General features: G+C 41.8%; 1 protein-coding gene across 1 annotated transcript in view; it reads right to left on the bottom strand.

Annotated features, from left to right (window-relative positions):
* Positions 1 to 311: 311 nt before the first annotated feature.
* Positions 312 to 15631, bottom strand: part of FASTKD2 (FAST kinase domains 2) — a 37483-nt gene continuing 22163 nt past the window's right edge. Inside the window, exons 4-12 of the mRNA XM_061607796.1 lie at positions 15257 to 15365; positions 14473 to 14596; positions 13736 to 13875; positions 10664 to 10836; positions 9886 to 10049; positions 5751 to 5972; positions 3943 to 4021; positions 1391 to 1505; positions 312 to 658 (exon numbers count right to left, since the gene is read on the bottom strand). Of these exons, the coding sequence (XP_061463780.1) occupies positions 533 to 658; positions 1391 to 1505; positions 3943 to 4021; positions 5751 to 5972; positions 9886 to 10049; positions 10664 to 10836; positions 13736 to 13875; positions 14473 to 14596; positions 15257 to 15365 (1252 nt within the window). The 3' untranslated portion in view covers positions 312 to 532. The remainder of the gene's footprint in view (positions 659 to 1390; positions 1506 to 3942; positions 4022 to 5750; positions 5973 to 9885; positions 10050 to 10663; positions 10837 to 13735; positions 13876 to 14472; positions 14597 to 15256; positions 15366 to 15631) is intronic.

Raw genomic sequence — 15631 nt, 5'->3', positions numbered from 1 at the left:
AATAATATGGTGAGTGCCTCTGAGAATATGCATCCCCACCGCCACTAAATAAAGATAACCATTCCCAACAGGTCTGGAAATAGCAGGAGGGCTTCCAGAGAAGAGGTTGTAACTTCTAGTCAGGCTTGAACCAGGTATATCTCTTTTTAAAACTGTTGACACCTTACCCTCATGGGATCATTTCAAAATGTCATCAGATAAAATTAGAAATGTGATGCTAGATGAATAGATCCTTACATTCTCATGTTAGGCAATAAATAAGAAAGTGCTGTTTTCATGCCCAAGTTCTTTCTGAGGCTGGAAACAATTGATGAAGATTACTTTCATTTATTTCAAATATATATGCTGCAGTCTCTGCTAAAGAACCAGCACCCAACCCAGAGTGGTAAATACTATCAGAGTCATAATTTTGCATCCTTCCTCAGTCTAGAACAAATGTGAGTCAGCAGAATTCGAAGCCGATAATGGAAGGAAAGACAACGAAGGAGTCATATTCAGTTATTTTCCTAAAAATACAAAAAATGTTGCAACATTAATTTAAACAGTCATCCTGGATATTCTGATCAGAACTCTGATGTGCTTCCGCTGAAAATATTTCTTCCCTGAAGAACTCAACTGCCTCATCTTTCTTCAGCTTTTGGAATTCCTGGTAATGAACCTCAATAGGAAAAAAAAAAGCAGGACAGCATGTCAGTTTTGACTGTTAAAAAAGACCTGTACATTTTAGGTGTTTTATAAGCAATAAAGGAAAAATCCTAACTCCCATCTGGAAGTGGCAGGGCTGAACCGAGTGGTGGAGCCTCCGCCACATCCAAAGCCCTGTAATCTGTGCTGCCTAGGGCAGAGAAGATGGGTCCCATTATTTGCTTTGCCAGCTCCAGGCTGACACAGAAGAGAGGCTTGGATCAGGCCCATGGCTGGCAGCTCCATCCCTTCTCTACCCCATTTCAGGGGTTTCTGCTGGCCACTGCGAGCAGAGAGATTGCCAGAGGCAGCTTCAGTCCACCTGTGCTTCTGGTGAGTGCTGTGGGGCCTGGATTGCTCCGTAAGTAATTAAAATATAGTCTTTTTATGTACATCTATATTTCCAATGTTCAAAGATTAATACATTCAAGTCATATTTCAAACTAATATAAAGTATTTGTCTTATTAGTAAGTTTATGTGAAGCCTGTGAATACAGAAATTCAGACATTTAAAATAAAAGCTCTTTTATTCAGACAGATTAGTATCTCTTGCATGGTTATTTTTTTAAATTTATTTTATTTTTAAAATGTGTATCCCAACCTTCCAAACTGCCCAAGGTTGTTACAATTAACAGAGTTCAGGTTTTATGTTCATAATTTATAATCACAGGATGTTGCGATATAATACCATTTTGGTTTCTCTTACCAGGATCACATGATAGCCCAGAAGATGCAAGTGTCTCATCTTCATTGCCAACCTGCCTCGGGGATGTCTTGATCCATAAGAGAAGGCAGACACAGGAGCACACAGCACAGCTATCCTGCAACAAACAGCAGTGAGTAATGATGTCTACAGTCATGAACTTGACTGCATTAGTCTGAAGAATGCTGCAGTTAACTGTGCATTGAAACAAGAGTCACAGTGCGGAAGGTGTGTATTCTTCCCATACACAAGTTTGTTCCTATAAAATATCAGTGCTGTACTTTTTTACTAGTAGTGCACAGCCTCCTTATGTGTGAGTGTTCAGTGGCAAATGACATTTACACTGATGCTTTCGTTTTTTTCACTACTTCTGACCCACATGGCACTCCTAAGATTGTCCAATGGGATTTTGGGGGTCAAGGGCTTGCATGCTCCCTTCATTCCCACAATAGTTGATGCCATCTGGTCAGCTGGGTGGGTTGGGGATAGGGAGAACGGGAAGAAGCAGTCCTCCCTTTCTTCTCAGAAAACAGCTTAGGCTTCTTTGCAATAGGGCAATGGGGAAATTTGGGTCCCTGCCTGAGCCTTGGTTGTTCATGTTCAGCAAACATATTTGCTATGCTGACCAAACAGAGCATAATGGAGCACAAATCTAGTCCAACTTCTGATCCATGAAAAATGTCTGTGATCCTATAAATATTTTCAGGGCAGCAAACAATAAAAAATACAATGAAAAGACAGATGTACTTATTTTTTAAAGAAAACACTTAGCAGCAGATTTAAAATACAATTCAGCTAATGTTTTAAAAAGCCCGGGGGGGGATTAAGTCATCGCCTAGCACTGAAATGATAGAACAGTGGGCACCAGATGTACTTCCCTAGGGAGAGCATTCTGTAAGCAGGGCACCATTTGTGTAAACCGCCCAGAAAATGTGGCTGGATAGGCGGTATAGTTGCAATAAACAAATAGATCCTTTCAACAGTCCCCACCTACTGGATTTCATGAGGCCAGGACACCCAGAAAAGGGTCTCCAGTCATGTTATCTTAATGCACCAGCAGATAGATGTTGGAGAAGATGATCCCTCAGAACCCAGGTCCCAAGCTGTACAGGGCTTTTAAAAGGTAAGACCTGCATTTTGAATTGTGCTTGGAAATGGACATAAACCATCTCACACAGATGCAAAGCACCAAAGCATTAAAGTTTGTGTTTACACATCAGGAAAACATAAAATCATAAAAAGAAGCCACACAGTTAAATACTCTTTTGTCACAATATTCATATCCATGTCAGGCTGATGTAGTTTCACTGCCATAAAAGGGAATGGCCCTTCAGATGGTACTGAAATACAACTCCCATCATTCCTGACCACTTGCCATGACTGCTAGGGCATATAGGAATTGTAGTTCAGCAACATCTGGAGGGCCAAAGATTCCCCACTCCTGCTCTGTGTTCTGTTGATTGGATCAGTGGCAGCAATTGATAATCTAACCGTAGATTATAACAGTAAATAGCAGAAAGGTATTGCTAAACTGATTTCTCAGCAGACTTCAGCTGTGTTCAGGAACTTAACAGATTTTTCCTTCTTACAATTTAAATCAGTTATCACTACCCACAAAAAATGTTTACCAGCCTATCTACCACACACATATCCCTTGTGGCAAGCATATTGATGCTTCCAAGAGCCTCTCTGTCTGGTTGGCTATAGAAAGTCCTTACTTGCCATAAGCAATCTGATGAGTGAGTGCCTAGCCAAACTAGTAAATAAAAACATTTGCAATACAAATCAGCCAAAAAGCTAAGGCAAAGAATTTACTATAGCTATCCATTTATTGAAATTAATTTTCCAGCCGATCTTACTAACCTGTTCACTGAAACATATGGGCCATCCACCTAAATAAATTAGCTTTCCACATCTTTGAAGATTAAGGGCACAATCCAACTCATATTTCTGCTGGCCTGGGGAGAGTTGGATGCAGTGGACCCCCAGCTGAGCTTGCAGGCTCCTGGCATCGCTGGGATCCGCCCGCAGAAACCTCCCACCATGGCTGAGCTGTGGTGCTGCCAGGACCCGGCCAGTGCTGCCGGGGGTCTGCCGGGAATGGCCAGCCTTGCTGACTTGAAAATGGGGCATTCCATGGGCGTGGCAGGGGAGGAGCTGCGGGGGGGGGCTTACACGAGATCCTCCTCGCGTTTGGAGCCCTCCCCAGGGTCCCGATCTGACCGAAATCTCCGCCAGGCAAAAGCCCAGCGAAGTAAAAAAAACTGTAATGGGCGTCTACAGAGAGGGCTTACTCCCCAGGTGGCCAATTTGTGGGAGTCAGCTTCTTCCTTCCCACTTGTGAACTCATCTCCTGACAGAGCTGGCATTCAACTGGGCCAGTGGCTCCCAAGCGGGAAGTGAATGCGGCGGAACTTTCTGCCGGCTCCTCCGCCGCGGCCCCCCTTCGCCAGCTTCCCACCATTTGGATTGCTCTGTAAGAAAGCTAAACAGCTGAGGCTGCAGAAAGCCAATCAAATAACACATGAAAAAATCCCTGTATCAAGATAAAGTACCTTTTAATGTTAGGATCATCGGTTACTTCAGTGTTCGGCATTGCTGTTTTTCCGTGTGCATCAATTAAGATTTCAAAATCTGAAAAAGGAGAGGAAAACTATTACATTCTTATAAAACAAATTGTTACAAGATTACACTCCATTCTGGAATGTGCAGTGAAAAGAATATGTAAGAGCAGTAGTACATTAGTATAGTTACACCAAATATAAGTTATCAGACCTATAAATTTTTACAGCACTTATAAAGACAGCTATAACTCTTGCTGCAGCCTGAGGCAAGGCAGGTTTCAATGAAAAGAAATGAAAATTGCAGATATAAGCCACAATCCAGCCCACGCTTGGGTACACCTAAGTCCACAGCGGGCATTAATTTGAGCCAGGATCAAGCCAGGCATTTCCTCCCAATGCCAGGGCTAAACCCAGAAATGTGTGACACACTAATGGATAAAAGAGCGTCTAAACGTGTTCAAAGCACATTTTTCTCACTGCACACAGTAGGGATTTGGGAAAGGGGAAGCGCTCCCAGATCAGAGGGTACTCTTTCCAAACAGGCTTGTCTCTTTCTAGAAAGTAAACACTGGTCCACTAAAATCAGTCAGCATAAGCATCTCTCTTGCTGGTATGGGATATAGTCATGGCTGAATGCTATACAAGGCCAACTTGAACCACAAAAGTTGCAGTGGTTTATTACTCAGCATAACATATGGGGAAAAAACCATGGGGCAATACACATCCATTATAGCATTAAGAGCTAGTGAATGTAGTGGAGAAAAAAAACTGAGACATGTATTGATGGAGCTTATATATGCAATAGCACTTTATCAAAACTGATTAAAAGTCTCTCTCTCTCTCTCTCTCTGACCAAATGGAGAAAGTAACTCTTGATTACTACTGGAATATGAGATTTCACATGTGGCATTCAGATGCATGCTGAAGCAGTGAGCTTATGTGAGCATGGGAGGCTGAATGCTATCTATGAGAAAAGTATTTCCATCAAAAAGTCAGGTTTGAAAAGTGATAGTAACTTGGCAAGGAACTCTCATCTGATTTATTTTTTTAAAAAAATAATAATCAAGAGCCTAACAACCCTGGATTACAGGCTCGCCTAGAAATATGCTTCAACTAGTAACAGTTTTGGCTTTCACCCTAGGGCAGGCAATGCACACCTCAAGCATGTGTATATATACACATACCTATAACTCAGGATAACACTTTATGCATCAGATAAAGTGAACTGGTGTCCACGAAACTTATGTCACAGTAAATTTCTTAGCCTTTAAGGTGATCCCCTAAGGGCTCCTCCAGCCAATCTGTTTGTTCAGCATTCATCCTGATTTGAATGCATAAAGCTTATGTGGGGGTTAGACTATATCCATTCTTTATCGAGCATTCGTTCTGATTAGTCTGAGGGGAGGTTATACACCATGAGCATTCATCCCTATTTGCTTGTGGCATATTTACATGTATTCCTGTTAGTCGTTCATTCATCTCACACTTTTCAATGCATTTCCCCATCACTTTCCAAACTGCAAAAAGTCAGATGCTTTGTTAAAGTGGATTGGTTGTGCTAGGGTGACAAAGCCCATTCTTCTACTTTAATTGTGCAAACCCAGTTACGGTATATGCTTGAATCTCTTCCACAACAGTAACAGTCTGGAGGCACCCTTGGAGCATAACAGAGTTGCAACTGGTAAGCTTCTGCTCAAGCCGAGTGCCTCTCTGTGCTTATTGCTTCTCTCTTCCCACTTCACTTTCCAAATGTTTAACCAACAGACATTATTTTGTAGCAATAATATGCTATGTCGTACCTAGGCTGTAGCCGTGAGTCAATTGCACATTGGCTTGAAACAGACTTTCATCTCCCAAAAGCGTAAGCAGCACCTCCTGAACGTCAGGAAAATTAAAAGCAGAGGGTGACGGTAGTTTCTCTATGGATAAGACTGCTGGCTTAGTAAAAGAATTCCCATCAAGTTCTAAACAAATGTTTATGACACGCAACATCATTTCATTTTGCTTTATATTCTGCCCATCTGGGGGAAATAAAACAAACAGCCACATTATTATCAAGTAAATGCTTTGTCAGCCTAAATATACAGTTCTTCTGCATTACTTCTGCAATAGGAAAAGGTCTTGATGAACAGTAGATATTTTTACATGACCTCTTTGAAAATCTGCTAATACTGTGTTAGTAACATTTTGAAAGCCTGAAACTGAAACTATTTTTGGTCTCTAAACCATCCAGTGCAAGAGCAGAATACTTGTAGACTCCTGCATTTGGTCCCTCCCCTGCCTCAAATGTAATCTGCTAGCAGTCATTCCACCTAAGGAGTGTTCAAGAGTTCTGGTCCCATGTTAATCTTACCCACAAACAGGAACAAGTGTGCTCACCCATCGCTATCCCTGTTCACCTCCACAAGTTGGAGAATGAATTTCTGAAGCAGGGAGCCTCGTCTACTTGTGGAGGCTCCCCCCCCCCATTTAGAACCCAGCAAAACTGGAGTTCTAAATCACATGGGGAGCCTCTATGAGTAGAGGAAGAATTCATCCTTCAACTTGTGGAGGGTAACAGGTATAATGATGTGGGAACAGGGGATGAGCCTGCTCATTCCCACTCGTGTCCAGGATTTACTCGTGAGCAGAATGCTTGAACACACCCTTCCTTCTGCTGCAGCTACAGGCAAGACTGCAGGATATAAATATATCGGATTATATCCAGCAAACTTGTTTCATTTGCATAAGGACTTCCACTCACGCAACAGAACTTCCCCTCCCTCTCCCCCATGCACCCCAATCTTTTTTGGGTTTTCCCCCAACTATCCAGAGCAGATGGGGGGCAGAGGAGGAGGGGAAGTTCCACTTTACATGAGAAAGACCTTGCGCAAATGGAACAACTTTATTAGATACAACCCGGTATATTTATATCCTGCTCTTCTACTAAAAGTACATAGTTGCACCTGGACCTCCCAATTACATTTCTAAAAAACTATGGGCAGAGCAATCCAACACGGGGGTAGCCAGTGGGAAGGTGGCCGGTGACGGGAGAGCCGGCAGAAAGCCCCGCAGCATCCACTTGCCACTCAGGAGCCACTGGACCGCCTAAATGTAGACTGTCCGGAGCTGCGCACAGGAACCTAAAGGGAAGAGCTGGCTCCCACAAACAACCCTACTGGGAAGTAAGCGGTCCTCATAGAGCGCCAATGGAACAGTTTTCCTCCTCTGACCTTTTTGCCGGTGGAATTCTCATGTGGATTGGGATCTGGGGTAGTGGTCCAAGGGGGACTTGGATCCCCGCATAAGTCCCCCCCCATGGCTCCTTCCCCACCATGTCCCTAGAACACTCCATTTTGGGGGCTACCACTGGCTTCCACCAGCTCTCTGTCTGCAGGGCTGGCTGGCCATCCCCCGGCAGACCCCCTGGAGGTGCTGCAGCTGAGCCAGGGCTTCTGTTGGCAGAGCCCAGTGGTGCTGGGAGCCTGCCAGCTCAGCCAAGGGTCCACTAAATCCAACTCTCCCCAGCCAGGTGTAAACTCAAGTTGGATTGCTCCCCAAATCCTTGATGGTACTCAATTGCCTGGCCCAAAGCTATCCAGACCCTCTATGATATGGGAGTCATTAACCAAGGACAGCCAAAGGAGCCATGAAACCGCTGCTTACACAGAAAAATTGTGACATCATAAAAAGTAAGCTAATAGAGTGATGGAGGAGCTACAGAGACAAGGATCAATTAAGAGCATGAAACAGCATGTTTAGAGGACAAGACATAGAGCAGCATCAGTGGCAATGCCAATTTTATGGAATCATCTCCCAAAGGAAGCCAACTAACTTATTCATCAGCTGCTTCCTGCCATCAGATTAGAAAACTTTTGTAAATACCAAGGTTTTAAAATGATGTGTATTTGATACTGCTGTTTTTAATGTCTTTTAGGCTGCATTGGGCTATTTCCAAGGCTGAAGTTGGTTTTAACCTTTTAAAATTATAAATGGCTCAGAGCTAGGGTATCTTAATGCCTGCATGCTCTCACACAAACTTGCCCAATAACTAAGATCTGCCTCAGGGGTCTTTTTGTGGGTCTCTGCACCATAAAAGGGGAGATGACTAGTGACCTGCAGCAGAATTTTAAATTCTGAAAAACTACTAATAAAACAACAATAATAAAACAATGGCAGATGATACACTAAAAAAGGCCAGAATAAAACAAAATGTTGCAAGTAGATGCCTAAAAATTAAAACTGTAGGTAAGCGTTGAATAACAGATGAAATGATGAGTTCTACAAAGCAGGAGCTTTTCCTTACAACTGACATTTTCTTGCCTTTGCTGCTACAAAGTCAGTGATTTTGGTCCTCAAAACATACATTGTGGAGAAGATTAGTTTCTGCGCTCACCAGCACCAAAGCAGTCAGCCTTGTATTCAGCATGCTTGCCCTCAGTTCATTCTTTATATGTGCTATTTTTTAACACAATCTTTCAGCATTGCAGTTAGTGATGGGTGGGCTTAAGCAAATACTGAGGGTAACATCTACAGTATATTTGGAAAAACATTCTCCATTTTATCTCTTATAATTTTTAAGGATTGTACTGGCAAGCATGCCTGTTTCACAAAGTTTTTAAACTGAAGAAATTCTTCAGGAAAAGATTTATCAAGATCTTTTGGGTAACATTCTTGTAAATTTGCAGCAGCACTGAGGATGTTTTCACTTGACAACTTTGCTCAGGGAGGATGGGGGGGGCAGATAACCAAAACATTGAGGATAAAGAAGGATGTACTATATTAATATCAAATGTATATAGCGTTCTCTGATCTGACTGACTGACTGACTGCTGCTGGGCCTGGACAAATTACAGATACTAGGAAACAGAAATTAAAGGGAAGGGAGAAAAATCCCAGGGATTTTTGTATCCTGGTGTTGACTTGTCAGTCACAGCTCTGACTTCACTCACTGACCAGCACTGAAAAGGTGGGAAAAGCAAGGCTGGCTCATCGGTCTGCATGTTTTACTTCTTAATTTCCTTAATATGGAGAGCCAGTGTGGTGTAGTGGTTAAGGTGTTGGACTACGACCTGGGAGACCAGGGTTCCAATCCCCACATAGCCATGAAGCTCACTGGGTGACCTTGGGCCAGTCACTGCCTCTCAGCCTCATGAAAACCCTATTCATAGCGTTGCCATAAGTCGGAATCGACTTGAAGGCAGTGCATTTACATTTTTCCTTAATATAAGGCCAATTCACTTCTTCTTCTTCTTCTTTTTAATGAAAGCTCAGAGTCTGGGCCCTCTTGCAGGCAGGGCACTGGTGCAGTTCCTCCAACTGCATCATGGATAATCCGGTCTTGGTCAAAATACTTTTTAGTCCTTGGACTATCCATGGAAAAGTAACTTTTCTAGATCACCTAGCTTCTTCAACTGACTTCCGGCTCATTGCATTCACTGTATATCATCCAGATGAAAATATTTAACAATGAGGAGAGAGGGAGCAGAAGTTGTGTTGTGCAAACAGAAATCCTTGTGCTAAAGGCTGGATACCACCCACAGTAGCAAATCAGACACCAGAATATCAATTTAATAGAAAGACACCTGAACTTTTCTTAAGAGGTATTCAATGGTAGCCCTACTCAGAGCAACCCCATTATAGTCAAGACTTAGGTTCACTAATTCGAATGGGTCTACCCTGAGTAGAACTTAGTTGACTATCACCCATGTTTCCTATGCAAAGAAAATAAAAACAACAACTGCAAAACTGTAATACAGTGAAACACTATAAAGGAAAAGCTGTTTTATGTTGAAAGTGAAGAGCATTTCATGCACTTTTTATTACAGGAGTAATTACAGGAAGTCTAAACACAGTATTGATTTTGCAAGCAGAGAACACAATTTATACGCATCCTGAAGCTGTGGCTTCAGCTTTTATTTGAGCAAGAATACGAGTCAAAAACAAGTTTCTGACCTGATGCTACCAGATCATGGAGGATTTCATTTTGTAGTAGCTGTTTAAGTGCAGGTTGGGGAAAATATCCTAAAAGGCAGAACGAATATACAGCCTTCAGTAACTCCATGTTAGAGATCCTGAGGAGAAACTTATTCAAAACACTATTTAGCGCCTCAAGGAACCTTCAAAAAAAGTGGGACAAGAATATTGTCAGACACAAATTCATAATTTAATTAACAAGGTACTTGCATTATAGCTGTAGATAGATGTATAGCTATATCATTAATAAATACGATTGACTGATAAGACAAATATTGTATGTACACACTCACACATAAATACAGCTTATATCCGATAACCATAGATAAAAGTTCCTGTTTCCTAATGGAATCACCCCCTCCCACACTCCAATACCGATTCCAGTGTACAAAGGGGCAACTTAGTTTCCAGCCAGTTCCATCCTATGTGTGACTTGGTTTGCTCTATACTGGCATGGTGGCTTCAGTTCTAAGATTAACTGTGTTCCAGGTAAGGGTGACCTGATTACAGACACCAGATTCCAGCTTTTTAGGTGATGCAATAGTACCCTAAAGATTTGAATACTTCCAAGAGGGAAATAGTCTTTGCCCCAAAATATCAGAAGGAAGGTTGGCCAAAGCCATCTTGCCAATGCCCATCACAGTTAAAGAATTCCACAGGTTCACTCCGTGGCAAATTGTGGTATTGCTGTCTGTGGCTAAATTTCTCTGTTAACTACCATATAACACAATAACAAGCTTGCTAAGCTGGAACCTACTCCTGTTTTTGGCCTTTCGGGACGTGATTGAGAAAAGAATAGGATCGTAGAACAGACAAAATATCCCTCATGTTCAAGGATTCAGGATGAGACACCACTTTCTTGGCAAACACATCCATCAGACCAGCTGGTCGAAAGCCAAGGTTCTCAAAGGCAGAAAGAAATAGGACTACCTGAAATCAAAAGAGACATCTACATAATATGCATATATTGTGCTCAGTTAAGATTTTTTTTTAAAAGTCTATTCATCTTAAAAATGTGTAACTGAAATAAATACACATTTCCCCCGTTCACCACTTTCTCCATTTCCCATCCCATCTGCTCCTTTCCCCGCTGTATCTAATTGCAGACTGTAAGCTCCTTGGACAGGTACTTTCCTCTTGTGTTTTGTAAAACACCGTGCACAGTGACTGTGCTATATAAATAATTCTAAATGCTAGACTAAGAGTGCAATCCTAACCCCAGTTGGCAGTGGTAGAGACTGAAGGAGCCACATCCATAGCACTGGTGCTCATATTGGCCAAAGCAAGTTGTGGAGGAGGAGTGAGGAAAAAAGGCCCTTTTGTCATGCCAGTGCCCAGGTTGGCGCAGCAAAGAGGCCTGAATTGGATCCATTGCCATCACGTGACAGCAGCAAGGTTCACCCGGGAATCAGCAGTTGCTGTGACAGCAGTTGCTGGCTACTGCCGGTAGCAGTACCACTGGAGGTAGCTGAGGCCCACCTGCCGCTTGGGTGGGTACACTGGGGTGCTCCTTGCAAGCAGGGCTTCCCTGCCCATGGCACGACTCCCCCACCAGCAGAGGCTGGCAGATCGGGGGTTTGGATTTCTCTGCAAAACAGCATTGCCGGTAAGCACAACCTAGATTAGACTATTGCAATGAATTAGATTACTGTCGGGCTTCCCCAGGTTATCTGGAAATAAACTGGTGCAAAATGTGGCAGCAGGGGAGGTGTCTGGGGCTCATCATTCAAAATTACATCACCCCAGTTTTGTTCCACTTGCACTGGCTTCCCGTTTGTTTCCTGGTCGAATTCAAGGTGCTGATAATTACTATAAAGCCTTAAATTGGTTTGGGACCAGGATACTAAAGGACTACCTTCACAATAGTCTGCCCACCATCATCTGACGTTCAGCTGACTGGAACCCAGGGAAGGGGTTTTTCAATAGCAAGACCCAGACTGTGAAATTCTGGCCCCCAAGAAGCCCAGGTGCCCCTTCTTTTATAGTATTCAGGTGCATAGTGAATATGGTTTTATTTCACCAAGCATATGATTTGCTATGATTCCTACCTTGCTATTTGATTATGTTTCACTACAGGAATGGCAAACTTTTTTAGTTCTGTGGGCCAGATCCTTACTGGGATTGGTCTCACGAGCTAAATTTGATAGGCCAGTAGGGCTACCCACCTGACAATCATATAACATTACAATGATATCTGGTGATTCGGCATTTTCAAGTTCCAAAGTTGAGACATCAAAGCACCTCACAGGAAGCAAGCTGTCATTCCCCCTCCCACCCCTCAGAAAGCAGGCTTCAATCTTCCTCCCATTTGCTGATGGGCTGGACAGCCGAAGCCTGCTTTCTGGTGGTGGTGGGCTCACTTTGCTGCAGTAGGAGGAAGCAGTTTCCACTGAATCCATGGCTAAAATGGAGGTGTTTAGCCTTCATTTAATAGTGGTTTCAAGGGGAACGCTTTCCCCTCCTGAAGAAAGAGACGGTGATCAGTTGGGGTTTCAGTGTAAACCCCTTCCTGATTAGGAATTCCAAGGCTTTTTCCTTCATTTTAGCAGGGGGTTCAATGCGAGGCTTGGGATTGTGAGCTAGTTCCCAGAGGGGGAATGGCTTGTGCATCTGACCTCAGCAGGATTGATCTCCTGGTCCATCTGCTCTCTGGCTTTCTTTGTATTGTCTTATGCTTTTTTATTATTACGTTGCAATTCTTTTTTATTTATTTTATGTGAGTTACCCTGGGAACCCTATTTGGCATGAGTAGAAAGGTACAAATATTTCTACAAATAAAAGAAAAATGACAGATTACTTGCCCACAAAACACTACTAGCCTTGCTGGTCTTCCTATCACAAGGATAGCTTGAACAATGGCGGTGGCAAGCAAACGCTTTATTGTTTATGAATTCAAAAATAAAAACTTTAGTGGACATTTCTACAGCAGGTATTCCAATCTTACATCCTATGGGTAGCATCCAATGCTGCAGGGAAAGTGGGGAATTAACCTTCCTAATTTCTGATGTAGAAAATCCAAGCAATCTCTTTCAATTACTCAATACAAATGGCCTTTTATTTACTCTTTTCCCATGGCATGACTGAATATTCCATCAACAATACAGATCCCTACAATTCTGAGTTTCTTATAGTTCTAATACAAATAGTTTGACTTTTTAAACCAGGTGTGTCTAATCTGTGGCCATCCAGATGTTGCGGAACTACAACTCCCAGAAGCCCCAGGCAGCATAGGCAACAGTCAGGAATGATGGGAACTGTAGTTCTGCAACATCTGGAGAGCCACGGATAAACTGAGAAAAAGAAACAGCATCACTTGCACTCTTACATCATACCAAAGATATGCAAATCAGCCAGTCTAGTGCAGGTTAATAGAAATCCATAGAATATGTGCCTGTCAAAGATAACAGAGATGCAAATGGATTTCAGCAGACAGACTGGATTGCGGCCTGTGGTTTGATCTCTAAAGTTTCAGTTATATGCAATATCATGAAAGAATCCCAGCAGCAACAGATATTGGCCCAGGACTGCATGTAACACCAAGCCACAGTTAGGTTATATCAAGGTTTATAAACCAACAACAAACTGTGGCATACAAAGTGGTTTATTTGTGGTTAACAAACCATGGTTAAGTCACTGGGCTGGGTTTGGACAATGAAATGAACCATAGCTTAGCATTACATGTGAACTGGGCCACTGAGAAGTTATAACTTGCCTGAAGGCAATCTGAGAATTATAACTGCCACAACAGAAGTAGCCAGCCATACTGGAATAAATTTTCTATGAGAAATGCCAGTAATATGATAATGAATATTGTCATCCCAAAGGTTACCTGCTTTGTGTCCCACATATAGAAGGCTGATTCTGCATAATCTGCTATCACAGAATAAAGTGTGTAGTTGCGGTACATGAGGTCTTTGCAAGACCTCAAAACAGTCAGGAGCTGCCAAAATGGAATTCCATGGATATTATCTAGTGGACACAAAATTGACAAAAACATAAAAATGGAAATTGTACTAAATGCATTGATAAAAACGTTGCGATGGAAGTGTGCATTTATTTTGTCAAAACAAATGCCTCTTAAATCACAACAAAACATAAAGGCAAAATATGACTGATGGAGCCAAACAGCTACTTAAGATAATACAAGAGGCTAGCGCTAGCCCAGTGGAGTTTTAGATTTTTTCCTTTTGAACAGCTGAACCCATGTCACGTAGCAAACTGTTCATGAAACTTCCCTCAGTTACAAAATCTGTTTGTCATGTGGTAGTGGGGCTGCAATTAAACTAAATCCACCCACTCACTTTGCCTCAAAGAACTAGTTGGACCAATTCTCTTGAACGATGCTAATCAGTATCTAGGACTGATTCAAACATAGTATAATTACATTAAAATTTCACTTTCCTTTAACCATCTGTCGTCCCTGTTTCTATCTTCTGTGTGTGTCCTTCGGCAAAAGGCTATGCTCTGTATACCTTTATTAAACTGTTCTCCTTCAGTTGAAGAATTTTAACAAGAAACAGACTAAGCTAAAAGAAAAACAATTTCTTACAATTTTTTATGACTTACCTATTATTTTGTTGCTACAAAGACTCAGGATTTGAATGGAGCGGTGATTCATTTCAGCCAGCACAGTAAACATGTGTAGAGCATTTGGGATGGTAAATTGGTCTATCTGACTCAGAATCTTGTTCTAGACCAAAATATATTGAACGAGACTGAAATGTCACTATCCTAACATGATAAGGGTTGGTAGATAATTGTCAATTGTGACAAGGTGCCCTCTTATGTTACATTTTCTATGGGTATCTACTATCAAATAATTACTGAGTTGAAATTTTGAGGAAATTCTTAGTCAGTCCAAAGCTTTTCTGGACTGGAACAGATATCTATATCTGATTACTTACCAACTTTTCCCTTTCTTTCTATACTGAGGAAGACAATATGAATAGCCTTCTATCAAAATGGCTAAAAAACGAACACTAAAACTAAGTTCAACTCAGAGTAGACCAACTGAAATGAATGGTCCTAAGTTAGGCATGTTGATTACTTTTAATGGGTCTACTTTCAGCATGACTAACATTGGATACGACCCACATATCTTAGGGCAATAATACATTTACCTCTATTATGCAGCCACAATTACAAGAGTTAATATGAAATAAAAAGAAATACAGTGTTTGTATTACACTCTCAAAACCCTCACAATAATGGAACTTTATCCTCCATTGTTAGATGTACCATAATTTGCAGGGTGTGTGTGCATGAATTTCACTGGGAACTGCTCAAATCTCCAGTCACTAATTCCTATAACCTGATACACAATTGAATAAATAATTTCAATATTTTTTACCTCTAGTTTTGTCTTAAGTATGAGTGATGCATCATTCCCAATGCACTTCATCATGGTTTGCAATATAAACACACTTGAGATTGTGGGAATTCTCTGTTCCACCAGTAATCTAATAAAAAAAAGCACAGGATGCAATCAGCTTGGGAAAATAATATGGAATGGGTATAAACACACATGGAAGTAAACAGTAAGACTTTTTAAAAATAGCATTATATGAATGTGAAGATTCTACAACAAAGGCTCTTACCATATATGGAACAAGAAATGCCAGACATCCAAGCTGGATTTAGAAAGGGAAGAGGCACCAGAGATCATATCGCAAACATACGTTGGATAATGGAACGGAGCAAGGAATTTCACAAGAAAACCACCCTG

This window comes from Rhineura floridana, chromosome 2, assembly GCF_030035675.1.
Source record: "Rhineura floridana isolate rRhiFlo1 chromosome 2, rRhiFlo1.hap2, whole genome shotgun sequence".
Taxonomy (NCBI): Eukaryota; Metazoa; Chordata; class Lepidosauria; order Squamata; family Rhineuridae; genus Rhineura; species Rhineura floridana.
This window is presented reverse-complemented; position numbering and strand designations above follow the sequence as displayed.